This window comes from Phacochoerus africanus, chromosome 2, assembly GCF_016906955.1.
Source record: "Phacochoerus africanus isolate WHEZ1 chromosome 2, ROS_Pafr_v1, whole genome shotgun sequence".
NCBI lineage: Eukaryota > Metazoa > Chordata > Mammalia > Artiodactyla > Suidae > Phacochoerus > Phacochoerus africanus.
The window spans coordinates 191,228,071-191,245,924 of record NC_062545.1 but is presented as its reverse complement, the minus strand read 5'-3'; the positions used below and the strand labels follow the sequence as shown (position 1 = coordinate 191,245,924).

At 38.9% G+C, this 17,854-nt stretch overlaps 1 protein-coding gene across 1 annotated transcript in view; it reads left to right on the top strand.

The window, feature by feature from the left end:
• The first annotated feature begins 11,580 nt into the window (after positions 1-11,580).
• Positions 11,581-17,854, top strand: part of RTN1 (reticulon 1) — a 225,811-nt gene continuing 219,537 nt past the window's right edge. The window contains exon 1 of the mRNA XM_047767460.1: positions 11,581-12,042. Coding sequence (XP_047623416.1) covers positions 11,802-12,042 — 241 coding nt within the window. The 5' untranslated portion in view covers positions 11,581-11,801. The remainder of the gene's footprint in view (positions 12,043-17,854) is intronic.

The following is a 17,854-nucleotide window of genomic DNA, read 5'->3' as shown; positions in this document are numbered from 1 at the left end:
TTTTTTTTTTGGCTGTGCCTATGGCAGGAGAAAATTCCTGGGCCAGGGATCAAACCTGAACCACTGCAGTGACAACACCAAGTCCTTAACTTCTAGGCCATCAGGGAAGTCTGCCTACATTCCAGATTTAACTCTTTCCCTCCAGGGCCTATACCTTGTGTGGGGTCCTATGGAGAGACTAGACTGGCTAGGGTATTTTTCTAGGCCATATGGAAGCTGGCAAAATTTAGATGTGGGTGTGAACTGTGGACCAAGAGGGAGGCCAGTGTATCAGAGGTTGGCATCAAGCATCTGCTTCAAGGAGAATCTTCAGGGCTCCAGGGAATCAGTCAGGATCCAAGGTAGTTGGGAACAGACCAGAAAGTGATGTTCTGCTCATCCAGAGGAAATGGCTTAGTATATAGGCAAGACAAAGAGAGGGGGCGGCTAGCTGTCTCTTTTGTGGCAGTAGGTACGGTAGGTAAGGAGAGTCAGGTGCTGATGCCATCTTAATCCACTGGCTGCCTTTCTTCAGTCTGCAGTTTTTCCCCTTCCCATTGTATCCTCCCCCTTAGCCTATACACTTTTTCCTGAGCTTTTCTAAAAGCCTGCACTTTCCTTTAATCCCTTTACTTCTTTAAGCAAGTATCACCTTTCTTCCCCATCACTCCTAGTGGTGAAATTTAGTGGCCGTTTCAGTTGTCATCATCGTCAGGCTCTCTGTGGGATTAAACACTGCTGAAGGTGCCCACACTTGAAACTCCTCCCTTGGGTGTGATTCTCCCCCACTTTCCTAGATATTCTTTCTTTCTTCTTCTTAAATAAATATGTATTTCTTAAGGATGTGTTCTTGGCTGGCTTCTCAGCTCTCTATATACTGGCAGACTCATCCAACCCTATGACTTGGATTGTTCTCTTTACCTAGATAACCCCTGAATCTCAATCACTAGCTTTGAACTGACATCCTTTTCAAATATCTGTTTCTTAGATACCTTCACCTAAGTGTCACATCTGCACATTAAGTTCTGCTTGGCCAAACATTAACTAGGTATTTTTTTTATAATCAGCTTTTCTTCCTGTGTTTAAAATTTTTCATTAGTGACATTTATGAATTATCTGTCCCCCCAAATTCTAGACCTTTTGGATCAATGTTTATTTTTCCTGCATTCAGTCAGGTACAAAATTCAGGTGACTGAAATATTTTTAATGCTTGTCTCCCCCATTTATATTATTATTTCATCTTTCCCTGTGCCTTTCATCAGAACAACTTTGATAGCCTGCTAGCCGGCCTTTTTTACCATTAATTTTCTTCACTTCAAATTCATTTTAATTGATTATATTTTTTCCCTGAATGATGTGTATTCCTATTGTATGTCTCATTAAAACTCTTATCTACAAAAAATAATAATCCAAACACCCTAACCTGGCATTCTAAGTCCTTCACAATCTGAGCTCAACCAATTTTTTATTTCTATTTCCCACTTTATGTACCTTTGCTCTAGGAAAATATACTTAATAACTCTTCTCTGTAAGTGCCCTATAATTTCTTTCTTCCATGCCCTGGTTGTTCCTTAGAACAAAATAATATCTATTCATCAGCTCCTCATGTACAAATCCTATAACTTCCAAAGCCTACCTCAAATATCTCTTTTCCCAGGAAGCTTTTCTTGATATCTCCAGATGGCAATAATGTTTATATCTTCTGATTGCCATAACACTTTATAAGAGAACTTTTCCTAATGCTAATCATCTTCTACTTTGGATTTTGATTATTCACAGGCACATTTTATTATCTCCATGGTGTGATTAGAAACATCTTGAAAAGTTGATTTAGGGAATTCTCTTGTGGTGCAGTGGGTTAAGGATCTGGCATTGTCACTGCAGAGGCTCAGGTTGCTGCTGTGGCTCTGGTTTGATTCTTTCCTGGTTCAGAAAAAAAATTGATTTATCTTTGTATTCCCAAAGTGTCTGGTACAAATATTTGAACAAAATTTATGGGACTAACCAAATATTTCATGTACTTCTTTATATTTCCCAGTATCCTCTGCCATTAGACTTGGAGCATATGACTAGTTCTGACCAATGTTTTATAAGAAGAAATATGTTAAACTTTCAGTATGAAGTATGTTGGAACAGATGAGAGTACTGCACTCTTTCTTCCCTTTTCCCCTTCTATGACAATTTGCAAGGACTGTGTTCCAAATGGTCTAGTGGCAAGTTGATGGAATTTCCATAAGCCTGAGCCTCTGATCAATTATGTGAATCAGAGCTCCCCCTGAACTGAACTAGATGTGAGTCTAAGTAAGAGTTCTTTTGTGTTAAGCCACTGAAATTTCAGAGTTAATGTTACTGTAGCATAACCTATCCTAACCTGACAAACAGAGGATGTGCTCAATAAATTTATAAATGAACAAATGAAGAGGATATCTACTGAATAAATTGTGTTACCAGAACTGTTCAAGAAGCTTGATTCACATTCTATAGGATATTCTAGTATCACGGTTGTCTGCACAGATTATAAGCAATCTACCATCTGATTACATTTTTTTCCTATGAGTATCTTAAAAATCCAGTTGGTAATTTACTATGTATGTAGTTTCATTTTTTTTTCAAATATCAGAATTTGAAGAAAGGCATTAGACCTGCATTGCTCATTAAAGGGTATACATGAGGTTTTTCTGAGCAGTGAAGTATATAATCCTTACCTTCCTCTGGCTTACTGACAGCCTGTGGTGCTCCTTTAGGAACTGATCCCTAACATTTAAGACAAACTTGTATGTATAATTTACAAACAAAACTTAGTTGTATCTAAAGGATGTTGAAACTCTTAATATAACTTCTTTCTCAGATAATTTAGAAAAGAATAAAAAGTTTAAAGTGGAAAATAAGCATTTTCAAAATTGTAGAGATAACTCTGCTGCAATATTACAATGTACAGGGATTGTTGAGCATGTCCATAATTTGTGAAAATGTATTCTGCCCTGGGGAAGTTAAAACATCTTCCTCTCTCTTCTTTTTTCTTTTGGCTGCACCTGCATCATGTGAAAGTTTCTGGGCCAGAGACTGAACTTATACCACAGCAGCAACCCAAGCTGCTGCAGTAACAATGCTTAATCCCTAACCCCCTGTGCCACAGGAGACCTCCCCTCTGACTCTTAAGGGCCTGCAATTGCAACCCTGTGAGCTCTTCTCCCTAGGCAGTGTGACGTTTAGGCTCTAGTGTCTTCCTCTTATCAAAATCTAAGCTCAGCTTAATAAAGCCGTCTGACTACTCACTGTAAGATATTAATAATGTAAATACTGAGTTGCTTTTTGGGGGGAATGCTGCCATTTACAGCAATATTAACCTTCCAAATTTATGAAGTCAAAATGTTGAATTTCCAGCACCAGTGACAAACTTGAGTAGGAGGAACATTTGGCAGTAAGATCTTTCTAAAGTCTCCAAAGTAAAGTTGCACAGGAAGCTACAATTCTGTTGAAGAATTATATTATTCCAGAGTATCATCTAGATGTTTCTGTTGATCAACTCTTTCTCTACATGAGATAGTTGGCTTATCATTTTAACAACAGAAAGCTAACCCCCTTGACTGATATTCTATAATGCTAAGTCTGTTTTAAAGAGACAGAGACCAGTGTTCTTTTTTTTGCTTATTTACTCAAGTGAAGTAAGTGTTTCTGTCTCTTTACTATGTGTAGGTATCCTTGACCATATTTACACTAGAGACTTTTGTTTGGAACCTTCTACTATCATCAGGGCCTTCACTTAGATTATTTTCCCAGGTATGATAGGATTATCTTGATTTTTCACTGTCTTGTACCTGTAACCAAACAGGGCTTAGTGAGATAGATGACCAATGACAGAACAATTCATAAGTGCATATAAGCCACAGAGTTTGTATGGTGCTAACTGCTCTGTGACACCAGTGGTCAAACTTGTATCATGGTGTATATGGAATTATAAATACAACTTGGCTCTGAGCCCTTTTATCTCAGTATTCCCCTTAATTCCCTTGGCACTCTTTTTTTTTTCTTTTTACAGCCACACCTGTAGCATATGGAAGTTCCTGGGCTAGGCTCCAATCAGAACTGTAGCTACAGCTTACACCACAGCTACAGCAACACCAGATCCAAGCTGCGTCTGCGACCTACACCACAGCTCACAGCAAGGTAGGATCCTTAACCCACTGAGTGAGGCCAGGGATTGAACCTGTCCTCACAGAGACAACATTAGGGTCCTTAACCCACTTAGCCACAATAGGAACTCATCCTGTGGCACTCTTATGGAAAAGTAAGTTTCAGGTCCCCACTTATAGTGGAGTATCTATCTAGTTTCTAAATTTGATAGGAAGACAGCTTTATGGATAAAGAGCTCCAATAAAAGAAAGAAAATAATTTCCTCTCAGGCCAGGCCAGCCCCAAAGAAGCCCCAGGAACCAGGGATTTCCTAACATATTTGTCAGGGCCAAAGATGAAGACCTACCATCTGACAAGACTACAGACTCTTGGAAGATGGTATGACCCTCTTCCCCAAGAGAGCTTGGTACCATATAAATAAGGACAGAGCCCCTTAAATGGGAACTAACTCCATAAAGTATGAGTCAACCACTAATATGGGGTTGCAGTGATTAGTCTAAAGTTAGAGGAAAACTGGTTTTTGGCTAATGCTTATACTGAGCTGTCCAGGGTTCTGACTTAAGCATGGTACCTCAGTAAATTTCCAACCGTTGGGCTTGATGCTGGTGATTTTGCTTTAAATTCTGAATACTTTGGATGTAGTTTGTGATCACTAATCTTGACTGCCTCTGTAGTTTACCTTGAGCTCTATTGATCTGGGCTATTGCTAATGACATACTGCATACAAACTCAAAAATTGACTTTATTGTGTCAGGACTTTTGAGTTGGAGAGCATTAGGTATAGTATCAGAAGATTTAGACTTTAATAACAGATGCCTTAGCCATGTGATTTTGAGGAAGTCTCTGAAGATTTTTCAGGACCTCTATTTTCTCATCATTCTTGAAAAATAAAATGTGAAAATTATCTGCAACACAAATGACAAGAGTACAATTCAAAGAGCATTTACAAATATTTGAGGAGTTCCCATTGTGGATCAGTGTAACAAGGCCGACTAGTATCCATGAGGATGCTGTTTCCATCCCTGGCCTCACTCAGTGGGCTAAGGATCCAGCGTTGCTGTGAGCTGTGGTGTAGGTTGCAGATGTGGCTCAGATCCCAGGTTGCTGTGTCTGTGGTATAGGCCAGCAGCTACAGCTCCAATTCAACCCCTAGCCTGGGAACTTCCATATGTCTGCCACAGGTGCAGCCCTAAGTAGATAAGTAAAAAAAAAAATAAATAAATAAAATATTTGAGAAAAAAAACCTGATTAGAAAAGTAAGCATGGGACACAGAAGGAAATTCATAAAACAAGAAAGATGAATTATCCGCAAGGTATGAAAAAATTGACTCAGAATGGACCAAAGACCTAAATATAAGATCCAAAACTGTAAAATTATTAGACAAAAATATAGCTGTAGATGTTTTATATTGATTAGGCAATGGTTTCTTAGGTATGATACCAAAATCACAAGTAACAAAAGATAAAATAGATGAATTGAATATCATAAAAATTAAACAATTTTGTCGTACAAAGAACACCATCAAGAAAATGAAGTTACAGTTCAAAGAATGGAAGAAAAGTATTTGCAAATCATAGATCTGATAAAGGACTTGTATCCAGAACATATAAAGAACTTTTACAACTCAATATTAAAAGAGGAATAACCCAGTTTAAAGATGGGGATGGGGAGTTCTCTTGTGGTGCGATGGGTTAAGCATTCAACGTTGCCAGTGCTATAGCTTGTGTCACTGCTGTGGAGAGGGTTCCATCCCTGGCCTAGAAACTTCCACATGCCATGGGTGTGGCCAACTCCCTCCCTACCCCCAAACCAACCAACCAACAAAAAAAAAAACCCCACAGTGTGATACTCCTTCACACCCATTAAGACAGCGTAATAAAAAAAGACATAATAACAAGCGTTGGCAAGGATGTGAAGAAATTGAAGCCCTCATACTGCTGGTGAGATTTTTAAATGGGGCAGTTGATTTTTGAAAACAATATAACAGTTCCTCAAATAATTAAACACAGAGTTCCCATATTACCCAGGATTCTAGTCCTAGTTATATATCCAAGATAAAAGAAAAACTGCCCACAAAAACTTACATGCAAACATTTATAGCAGCATTATTTATAATAACCCCAAAGAATTGATACATAGTATAACATGGATGAACCTTGAAAATCTTTTTTTTTTTTAAATGTACTCTTTTTTTTTTTTTTTTTTTTTTTTGCCATTTCTTGGGCCACTCCCGCGGCATATGGGATGTTCCCAGGCTAGGGGTCTAATCGGAGCTGTAGCTGCCAGCCTACGCCAGAGCCACAGCAACGTGGGATCCGAGCCGCATCTGCGACCTACACTACATCTCACGGCAACACCAGATCCTTAACCCACTGAGCAAGGGCAGGGATCGAACCCGCAACCTCATGGTTCCTAGTAGAATTCGTTAACCACTGCGCCACAACGGGAACACCCCATCCTTGAAAATCTTATGCTAAGGGGCACAGATTATATGATTTCATTCATAGGAAGTGTCTAGAATAGGCAAATTTATGGAATCAGAAAGCAGATTAGTGATTACTAATGAAGACTGGATATAAGATGATGGAGGTGGAGAGTGACTGTGAAAGGGGTATGAGGTTTCTTTTTCGAGTGATGAAAATGTTTTAAAATTGATTGCGGTGGAATTCCTGTTGTGGTGCAGTGGAAATGAATCTGACTACTATCCATGAGGATGCAGGTTCGATCTCTGGCCTTGCTCAGTGGGTCAGGGATCCAGCATTGCCATGAGCTGTAGTGTAGGTTGCAGATGTGGCTCAGATCCCAGGTTGTTGTGGTTGTGGTGTAGGCTGTCAGCTGCAGCTCTGATTCTACCCCTAGCCTGGGAACTTCTATATGCCACAGGTGTGGCCCTAAAAAGAAAAAACAAACCAACAAACAAATTTTGATTAATTAAATATTGATTGTACAAGCATGTGAAGATACTTACAACCATTGAATTATCTACTTTAAATTGTACCATTTGGAAATTATATCTCAATAAAGGTGTTACTTCAAAAAGAAATACAAATTATCAAGAAGCACATGGAAAAACTCCAAATTCACTGGTCATTAAATAATGAAAAATTAGTAATTACAATGAGATACCATATCTTTTATCAAAATTTGGAAATTAAAAGTTGTGTGTGTGTGTGTATTAAATGTGATTGTAAACTGAAAAGAACTATTTGAAGAAAACTTACCTTTATCATATATATATTTCAGTTTGCTTCTCAAGCTCAGAATTCTTAAAAGATGCTTTGTGAGTCCAAAACATGGAGAATTCAAGTTACGGATCTCTGAATTCATGTTTTTGCCCAAAGAAATTAAAAAAATAATGTTTCCTCAGATGTGCAAATTAAGTAAGAAAACCAAAACTGGGTTCAATGAAAAGTAATCAGCTCTTCCCACCCCTATTGGAGGACATTAGAAGCATCTATGTTTTATCCCCTTGGATGGCAGATTAAGTAAGAGCAGCCACTCCCCATGGACAGAAGGAGCCTGGTGTGTTTCAAATGTGCTGTGCGACATTTGTGAATGCATAGTGGGCTTCTGGAGAAAACACGGCTGTCTCAGGCACCAGCCTGTAGCCTCTATAAATCAGTTTTAATCTAAACATTCTTTCACTGCATTGTAAATTGGCGAACTCTTCCTTCTCAAACTCAAGAGCTTCTATACATTGTGGAAGAGTGAAAACTGTGTTGCAGAATGAGCTGGATGCTCCATAGACAAGTTAAGTCCTCAACCAACCCCACACATAATGATTTAGGAAAAATTTCAGGCTCCAGTGTGTCTCGCCTTGAGCCAAATACTTATCTTACTAAGTTAATGGGAGTATTTCCACAAATGCATTCTTTCCTAAAAAGGTTCAAAAGTGGAGCCTTGGCTTGGGTGCTATAAGTTTTTAAATAAACCAGAGGAGGAAAATAATTGGCATATTCTCCCAAGCCCCCTTCACTTTCCTGAATGTAGCCATTGCTTATCTTTCTGGACACTCTTTTTTTTTTTTTTTTTTAAACTGAATTTGAATGTGATATAAGACTCTTTCTCAACATAGTGCCCAAGCATTCATTGTTAATCTATCATCAAACTCTATGTGCCATTCCTGATTGAGGCTATTCCAAGTTGAACTATGTGTGCTTGCTTACATGTGTGTTTTATACAACTACTTAGAAGAACTTTTGAAGTATATTTATCTTTATGTAAAGCTCGCCTTTCAGAATATAGGAACAACTAGTAGAAACAGATCATTAGTCACTCAATATAGGGAATCACTCCTTATCTAATTTGCTTTGAATGCCTGAAGTGGTTACTGTTGACTTTTTGGCCTTTACAAATATAAATACCCAGGTAAAGCTCTTGCCACTAGAAACCACTTTCTAGAAATAATTTTGCATGTGCTACTATTTCTTAATTAATAACATGCATTACCTATGTCAGTTCATTTACTGCTCCCCACATCCTTTGCAGAAGATACTATGAAAATATCCAGTTTACAGTTGAGGAAATTGAAGCACAGAACAATTAAGTAACTTTCATATTGAGGCTGGGAAGGACTTCATGTTGGTTAAAGTTTTACTTGTGGTATTCTTTCTGCTTGTCCCCACACCTCTTTCCCCATGGTACAAGGTTTGGTCTAAGTTAAAAAGCTAGTGTTAAAATAAAGGCTCCTCACCACATTCCTTCTTTTGAAAAAATGAACAAAAACTTCTTTTCCAAAAAACAATAGCTTCAGACAAAACCTGACAGTTCTTTTGTCTCAACTCTTCTTGCTGTGAATCCTTTAAAAGTGCCAACCCCATTTTTCTTTGTCTCAAAAGCATTTTAGAGCAACTCATAACTTAGAGCATCTATGCAAGCCCGAATCCCATTACTGACTGTGTGTTATACCTATACTTCTTCTAATTAGTCAAGCTTTTTCAGTTCACAGGGGTGCAAGTGTAAAATAAATGATACTGGTATACACTGATAATTTCAAACCATAGCATAAACTTGAAATTTCTTCACCCAAATAGGTAATTATTTGTATAATACAGTGGTAAAACACAATGAATAAAGATAGTTGTGAAAGTTACTAAAACTAAACAGTATGAACACCTCTTTTCAGCAGAGCAAAATAGAATCATTTATCAAAATAGAATTTAAATGGGAAATGGAAATTAAAATTTTCTATCAAAATAGAAAATTTCAGTTTTCTCTAACAATTAAAATTTAAGTATACTTAACTGGCTATTTCTTCCACACATTCACAATTAGAATATTTGATCAGTATCTGACAAAATAAGAAAAAGAAGTAGAATCATATCCCCAGACTCCTTATCAATTTAGGCATAAGGAAGCTGTGATGCCTTCATAGTTACTCCGTTTTTTTTTTTTTTTTTTTAATGATGACTTTCATTAGTGTTTCTCAGAGAAACAAAGTAACATTCTCCGTATTATTCTGTAGGTAATTCCCTTACCATAACAATTCTCAAGTATTCAGTACCCATTGATAACCACTTAATATTATATCATTAGTTTTCTATGTTCTTGGCATGTTATCAATAATGAAACTGGGAGAAATTTCCGTCTGGTGTTTCTGATGCTTTGAGGTGTTCTAAACAATGAATTTGAAGAAAAAAAAAAACCCAAAACCTCACAAATATCCCCTGGTTATGTTTTGAGTAAGCTCCATGGAAAGACATCAGTGTAATAGCTTTTCACCTTAAAGGTTTCTTAAACACTCTCATTTTCCCCATGGAAAGACTTTGAAAACCAATGATTCATGATAATCAAGAATTTTTTTTTTTATTGTTGAAAGAGTTAATTTTACAAAATAGCTTTATTTGGAGTTCCGCCTGTGGCAAAGTGGAAATGAATCTGAATAGTATCCATGAGGATGCAGGTTCAATCCCTGGCCTTGCTCAGAAGGTTGGGGATGTGGCTTTGTGATGAGCTGTGGTGTAGGTTGCAGATGTGGCTCTGATCCCGAGTTGCTGTGGTTGTGGGGTAGGCTCGCAGCTGTAGCTCTGTTTTGATCCCTAGCCTGGGAACTTCCATATACTGTGGGTTCAGCCCTAAAAAGCAGAAAAAAAAGGCTTTATTTAATAGACGTACACTAAATTGCATATATTTACAATAAATTAGATGAATTTTGACATATGTATACACCTGTGAAGCTGTCACCACAATCAAGCCAATGAACATGTCCATCATAATTTTTGAAGATATCAATAATATAAAATTTTAGTGAACATCATATCCTCAGGGGTATCTGTTACTAGTAGGCCATATTTATTGAGCGTACACATTTCCTCTAATTTATTGTCACTGAACTTCAAAGGATTGGGCAAAATTAGGCTTTTAACTTTAAGCATTTTTGAGGAGCATCTGCATGGTGCTGAAGTTAATCTTTGAATATATAAATAATAGGTACAAAACTCTCAGTATGCTTGTGATAGCTTAGCAGTTCCACAAAACCTCACAGTTATCTTACCCCTTGCCCTACCTTTTCTAGAGAAGGAGCAGTGGATGGGCCTATTCCTCCACCCTGTACATTGGACTATGTGTTATTTTTTTCCAACCACATTGTCTTATAGACAGTTTAGGAACCAATAAGATACAAGTCTTGTTTGAAAAAAATTCATCTAAATAAAGGAATAATGAATTATATAAGCCAATTCACTTCCCTCCTCTGAGTTTGTTATCTGTGAAATATATTCCATCTTATCAGAGAGAGCTGTAAAAGAAAGTAGGGTGAAAAAAGCAGCAAGCTTCCTGGAATGTCCATCTGCTCAAATTGAATAGACTACACAGACAGTTTATAATATGGATTTGGCTCAGGGTTTCTGAAAGGAAACCTATGATAGCCTATTCGCCCTGAATGCTGGTAGGAATGAAGTTTTTGTTTTTTTGTTTTTTGTGGAACCTCTCCTAATTGCTCTTCCTATACTCCATTATTTTCAGCTGTTTTGGGAACAGTTTAAGGATGCAGCATTTAACCTTGGGGTTGCAGATTCTCTTGTCTCCATCTGTCAACACCCATCTCCTCCCCTGCCCGCGAAGACCAGGACCCTCCACAGATGATACTGATCACCCTCAGAACTGTGGGCTTGAGGACTCCAGCTTCCTTTCTTATCCTCAGGTCCCAGGACACCAGTCCGGGTTTAACTTTATGAGTTGGGAGGGCAGCTTGTCTAATCAGTCACGCTTCAGCTGGGAACTGCTTCTCTCTGCTCAGCCGCTCTGATTCCTCCCCAAATAAGAGGAAGGTTCAAGCGTATTTAGCACATCCTCCAATCTGGGCCTACTATTACAGCCCGGGGGCTGGCGTGAGCCAAGGAAGACTCGGACCAAGCAGGCCTTTTTCACCTGCGTAATAACAGCTTTGGGAGTAGCGAAGCGGCAGCAAGAGCGGCGGCGCCGCCGGGAGTAGGAGGAGGAGCGCAGGCAGCGGCCGCGGTGGGGCCGGGAGGAAGAGGAGGAGGGGGGAGGAGGAGGAGCTGAAGCGCAGAGAAAGACAGGCAGCAGCTCTGCCAGAGTTGCAGCAGCGGCGGCGGCACTGACACCGCAGCTTCCCCAAGCCCCGAGTCTCAACGGGAACAACAGTAGGGAGCTCCTGCCCGCCGGTCCAGCCACCGCACCTCGGCTCCGCCAAGCCGCCGTCGCCCAGCCGGGGGAACTGCCAGCCATGGCCGCGCCGCCCGATTCCCAAGACGAGTTGCTGCCTCTGACCAGCCCCGGGTCCCAGTGGCTCGGGGACCGGGGGGAGGGGGAGGACGAAGCTGTGACGCCGAAAGGGGCCCAGCCGGCGCCGCAAGCAGGGGAGCCTGGCTCTGGGTTGGGCGCCGGAGCCAGGGAAGCGTCGCAGCTGGAACTGGGCTCGGGCCCCGCCCGGCCGCCGCCCGTTGCCATGGAAACTGCATCCACAGGTAAGGCGGGCGGGTGAGGCTGCCCCGCTAATGGCGTCGGGGGCTCGGGTCCCCCAGCTAGTGTCCCTCTCTGCAGCTCGTCTGTGCACCTACCTCACGCTCTCTATGTTGAGCACCAACCTTAAATCTTCGCCACCAGCGACTGTAAATATTAGCGGACTGGTAGGGGACAGAAATTTTTTTTTCCAGAGGCTCGAAAGAAAACAAAATACTATTGATTTTTTATTTCATTATGATTATTTTTCTGGCTTTCAAAATTGTCTTCAGAAGCAAACCGCAGCATCCTGGCTGCTGGCGCGCCCGTGTACAAGTTCCTTCCTTCTGGCAAGGGATTGGGGGCTATAGGACCCGCACGGCCAGTGGCAATGATTTTGGGGGGGCGTGTTTGCGCACAAGGCGCGCGCCAGCGACTGAGGACGCTGACAACAAAGCGACGGGCAGGCCCGCTGCCCCTACACCTGGCCCCTAGACCAGAGCAGAGATGTGGCTTTATAGCTCTCTTAGCCTTTCCCTCCACAAATCGCCACACCCTACTCCCTCCCATTACCCCTCTCTTCCTCTAGCTCCCCTTCTCTCCCCGAACTAAATAGAAACTCCAAGGTGTGTCTAATTCAGGAGGGACAGTGTTGCAAAAGGGTTGGGAGTTGTGGTGGCCTCCGCCCAGAACCTTTCTTTTCTAATCGCCCGGATGCTCCATTTCGCAGGGAGCTTTGAAACTTGGATCTAAAGAGTGGCCGGTCTGGCTGAGGTGTTAGCGGACTTAAGTGGTAGAGAGTGTAAGAGGCAGAGTTTACCATCAGTCTGAACCTGCTCGGGCGTTTGGAAATTGCCCTGAAGTGGTCCTCCCTTTGCCTGACTTTCCCTTTTGAGCTGGAGCGCGCGGGTGTCCAGCAGGAACCAGGAATCCTGGAGCATCCCGTCCATAGGATGCCTGAGGAGAGCTTTGGGGGAAGGGCTGCCGGCTTGGGTAGCTTTGTAATTCCAGGGGATAGAGTAGATGGTGCTGTGTTGTGCTGTTTCCCCAAGAAAGCTTTGCTGTGGTAGAATGAGAGTTGTGTAGTTTTGGAAATGTAGCTGTTGAAGGCAGGGTGCTAGTTGTTCCTGAAGAAGGGGAAGGGGTGCGGGACCTGGCATGCTGCTTTTGGCAACTGATTGGCTTTCCTAAGCCACTGCCTCTCTTAAGGGTCATGAGGAGTGCCTTAGGTAGTCTTAACTATGCTCTAGTACAAAAGATTTGAGCTGAGGAAGGAGGTTTAGGAAATGCATTAAATAAAACACATCAAAATTCTGAAGGAAAGAGAAAACAAAGGAACATATACAAGAAAAAAAAAAAAGACTCAAAATCAGAAAACCAAATTTGTCATGTATTAGTTACTTATGGGGGAGGGGAGGATTTAAGACTAAGAATGGCTGCCTAACCTCCCTCTCAACTTCACCTAAATGAAAACAAAACTCTTTATAATTGCAAAAGAAGATGACATAAGCTAATAGACAAAAGAAGGAGGTACTTTTTTTCCCCGTTGGTTTACAATTACTATTCCTCACTGAGAGTGTCGCATAGTACAGAACCTTTCATCACCATCATGGTAAATTATTTCTTTATAAACATTGTTCATCTCCCATGGGTGTCAACTAGGTGAACTAGGGAGTGGAAATTAAGTGCCCTCAGTTCAGTAACATACTATCCATTAAAAAGAGCTGTTATATATAAAATGCTTAGACAAACTGTGGCAAAATAGGCATTTGTAATGTTTAATGTTATTATCACTATTATTGTAGGAGTATTTTACTTTATTTAATAGGGATTTCCTATTCTAGGCAACAAATACAATACTAAGTTTGGATAGAAGGAGAATGAAGGGAGGGGAAAGGAATTTTTAAGTTTATAATTGCTATTGATGGAATTTCTCATATAGTTGTTGATTAATGTTTTAAATTTGTATGTTTCTTGTTTTGTAGACTGGATGGCTGTTTAAGAGGCCCAGATACCAGAAATGACATCTAAAGAAATAACTAGATCTTGAAAAATCCAAATAAAATCTAGGCCAGCTTCCTTGCCTGTTATTTTGGCAGTTCTGTTGCAATAAGCAGAGTTAGCAGGTGCATCTTCAACTTAATCAGAGACAAAATCCAGAGGAAGCTTATTAAGTGCAGGGCTTTACTTTTAAAAAGAATGGTGCTCTTTGGGATTCAAATCATTCTAAGAAATAATTTAGACTTTGAGTGTGATACACTGTAAACAGGTTTTGTTTCTTTTTCAAATGGAATTATAAAATGTAAGACATATATTAATGTTTTAAAAACTTTTTTTCTTCTGAAAAACACCACCAATCATGCCATCTGTAAAGAAATTCTGTTATTTATTTTTATACATCGATGATAATGAAAGTTCCTGAAGAAAGGTTTCCAAAATTATTTCTCAGTCATGTCCTGGAATGAATATATGTTTATACTTTATTAAATTTGTGCTGTAAAACTCCTTCAGTACTGTATTTCCAGGTATTCTCATTGCTTCTCTTGCTTTTGTGGAATGGAAATGTTCCTAACAGAAAGTAGCACTTTCTTCTAAAACCTGAATTTTTCATGTCTAAAGTTGATAATGGGCATGTGATATGATGTCTGTTGCCAGGGGAACATTTAATACATCATGTGCAGGCTACAACATGTTAGATTGTTAATCATGAATCAGTGCCATCATCTAATAGCTTTATACAAAGGATGTTAAGAGAAACAGTTTTGTTTTTTCATGATCAGTTATTTTATTCCTGGAGACTATTCAAAAGGAACATACAATAACACAAGGATAGAAGAATGGCCCTTTGTTTAAAGGAAGAATTTAAAATAGAACATTTGAACAAAATGTAGTGGTAAAATGTTAACTCACTGGCCACTTTGGAAATTAGCTCATTGGAAGTTAACTCATTCATGCATGGAAGGCAAAATGAGAGAGTGGAGAATGATCTGGAGAAATTGGTCTATGTGATTTGCTTTAGTGATATTGACTTATAATAATTTCATTAAATTTCTAGGTGATTGTGGAGAGGTATTTTCCCACTTTACTTGACCATAGTGCTGATAAATTTATATTTTTCAAATGCTGAAGGTACTCTATTGGGAAAAAACTATTTTTAATTTATCGTGATTTAAATGCCTATCAGAATGTTTATATAATACTGTGTTTATTCTGTTTGATGTAATAAATGGTACCATCCACATTACCAATCTTCATCTAAAATCCATGGAGACTGGATTAACTGTCTAAAAATTTTTAAAAATTTTAAAAAATTTTGAGTCCTTCTGAGAAAGTCCCTTCAGAAGGTATAAATTTCAATCTTCTGTTTTCTTTCATCTTCTAAGAAAGCTACAGTTCTCTCAAAATGGGAAGGAACACTACTCTTGATTTTATAATATTTTACAGAATTTATGAGAAAAAATAGTTTCTAATGCACTTTATTTCTCTAGACATAGCCTGTGAATATAATCAGAAACATTTCTGGCAGTAACTGTAGTATGTATCTTTTCATATAGGGAATTTAAATTAGGTTAAAATAAAATTTAGAAACACATACTCTAAAAATACATTGATAAATAAATTTTATCAAAGCTTTCAGCATAACTTCCTCTTCATGAGCTCACTGTTCCAGGAAACCCATCCTACTCATTGTCCAAATACACCCTAGACCTTCCTGCTCCCATCTCTTTTCTAGGATGTTCATCTAATTCTGACTCAGAGTTTGGAATAGAGTTGTGGATTATTTTGCTCATTATACCGTCTATCTTGCATAACCTGGATTATGGAAAGTTTTTATTATCTGTAAAGTGAGAAATCTTGTGATTCAATTCAATTTAGCAAACATTTATTGAATGCCTTCTTTGTGTAAGGATCTCTGCTAAACACAGGTTGTGATTTCCTAGAACATGTGCACTTTCTGTTTCACATTATGATTTAGTTTAGTTGAACAGTTCCTTTTGTGTCATTTTTCATTGTCCTCATTCCCAAGTAATTGCTGGAAGCTTGATGAGAAAGGTATTATAATTATCTAACTACATGGGCATGAGTTAGTTTTCTGAGGTCAACATAGGATAAATAAATACCAGCATAGCTTGCTCAAAGTGCATAGCTGGGGGAAACAAAATCTGTCTGTCTGTCTGTCTATCTATCTATCTGTGTCTAACTCATTCTGTCTTCTTCATAAAAATAATTGTGACTGAATAGTACTCAGTGATCCTTGGATTAGTTATTTCTGCTTTTATTTTAAAGTTAAAGGAAATTATTATTTCAGTGGTGACTAAGGGACATTTGAAAAGGCACTGTAAAATATAGGTGGCAGTGAAAATAAAAGACATATTTCAAAAGACTAAAATATCCACCCAGGAATGCACTCAATAAAAATCAAGAATATGGTCAAAAGATGAAAGACAAACAGCCAGTTTTATTTGTTTAAATAACATTCAAGGGCAAAAAGAATAAAAAGAGCATGAACTGGAGAGACTCACTGCTTGTGGAAGATGCTCTAGTGACGGTAATGGAAAGAGAGGAAAGAGCTTCTCAATTCACATTTAACCTGTGTTATTTAAAATATACCGTGATCACTTTGAAATGTGTAGAAATATAAAATCACTACGTTGTGTAACAGGAACTTACATAGTATTGTAGGTCAATTATACTTCAAAAAACAAATGTATAGGAAAAGAGATCAGATTTGTGGTTATCAGAGGGGAGTGGGGGAGAGGAGGGGAATTGGATGAAGGCAGTTAAAAGGTACATACAGATAAGTAAGTACTCAGGTTGTAATGTATGATAGGATAAATATAATTAACTGTTTTATGTTATATATGAAAGTTGTTAAGAGGGTAAATCTTCAAGAGTTCTCATCACAAGGAAAACATTTTTCCTATTTAATTTAGTATCTAAATGAGATGATGAAAGTTCACTAAAGTTATTGTGGTAATCATTTTAAAATAAATAATTAAAATGGACAGTGATTCTTAAGTTGGAAGATCTAAGACATATAGGATGAGAGACTGGAAGCCTAGGATAGGTCAATAGTGGGTAAAATCCCATTTCACTTCTCTGATAAGATTGGCTCTTTGAAGCCAACTTTATTTTATTTTATTTTCTTATTTTTTGTGTATGTTCTTGCCATTTCTTGGGCTGCTCCCGTGGCATATGGAGGTTCCCAGGCTAGGGGTCGAATTGGAGCTATAGCTGCCAGCCTACACCACAGCCACAGCAACTCGGGATCCGAGCCTCATCTGCAACCTACACCACAGCTCAAGGCAACACCAGATCCTTAACCCACTGAGCAAGGCCAGGGATGGAACCCACAACCTCATGGATCCTAGTCGGATTTGTTAACCACTGAGCCACGATGGGAGCTCCTGAAGCCAACTTTATATCTCATGGTATAGAATGTATATGGTGAGCATTTTACATATGATTCCTAGTATCTCTTGAGAATAAGACTAATTCTAGAAAAGTTGAAATGAGGCATGATTTTCAAAAACAGGAAAATAATGGATATTTAAAACTTATAAGCCAATATATTTGTTGCTGAGTGCTGGTAGAATTTAAGAATGCATTATTATGCCAAATACCTATAAACCCTTAGAAAAGAATAAATTCCCATTGGTTAACTAAAAAATAATGCCCATAAAACACATTTTACTGTTTTTCATGTTCTGAATCACCAACATATGCACAGCACTTACTATACCCAGGAACTCTAGAAAGCACTCAACTCTAATTTTGCAAATGGCACAACATTTCAAAAGGTGGTTGATATGGTAGAGAGTAGCCTGCTATTTAAAA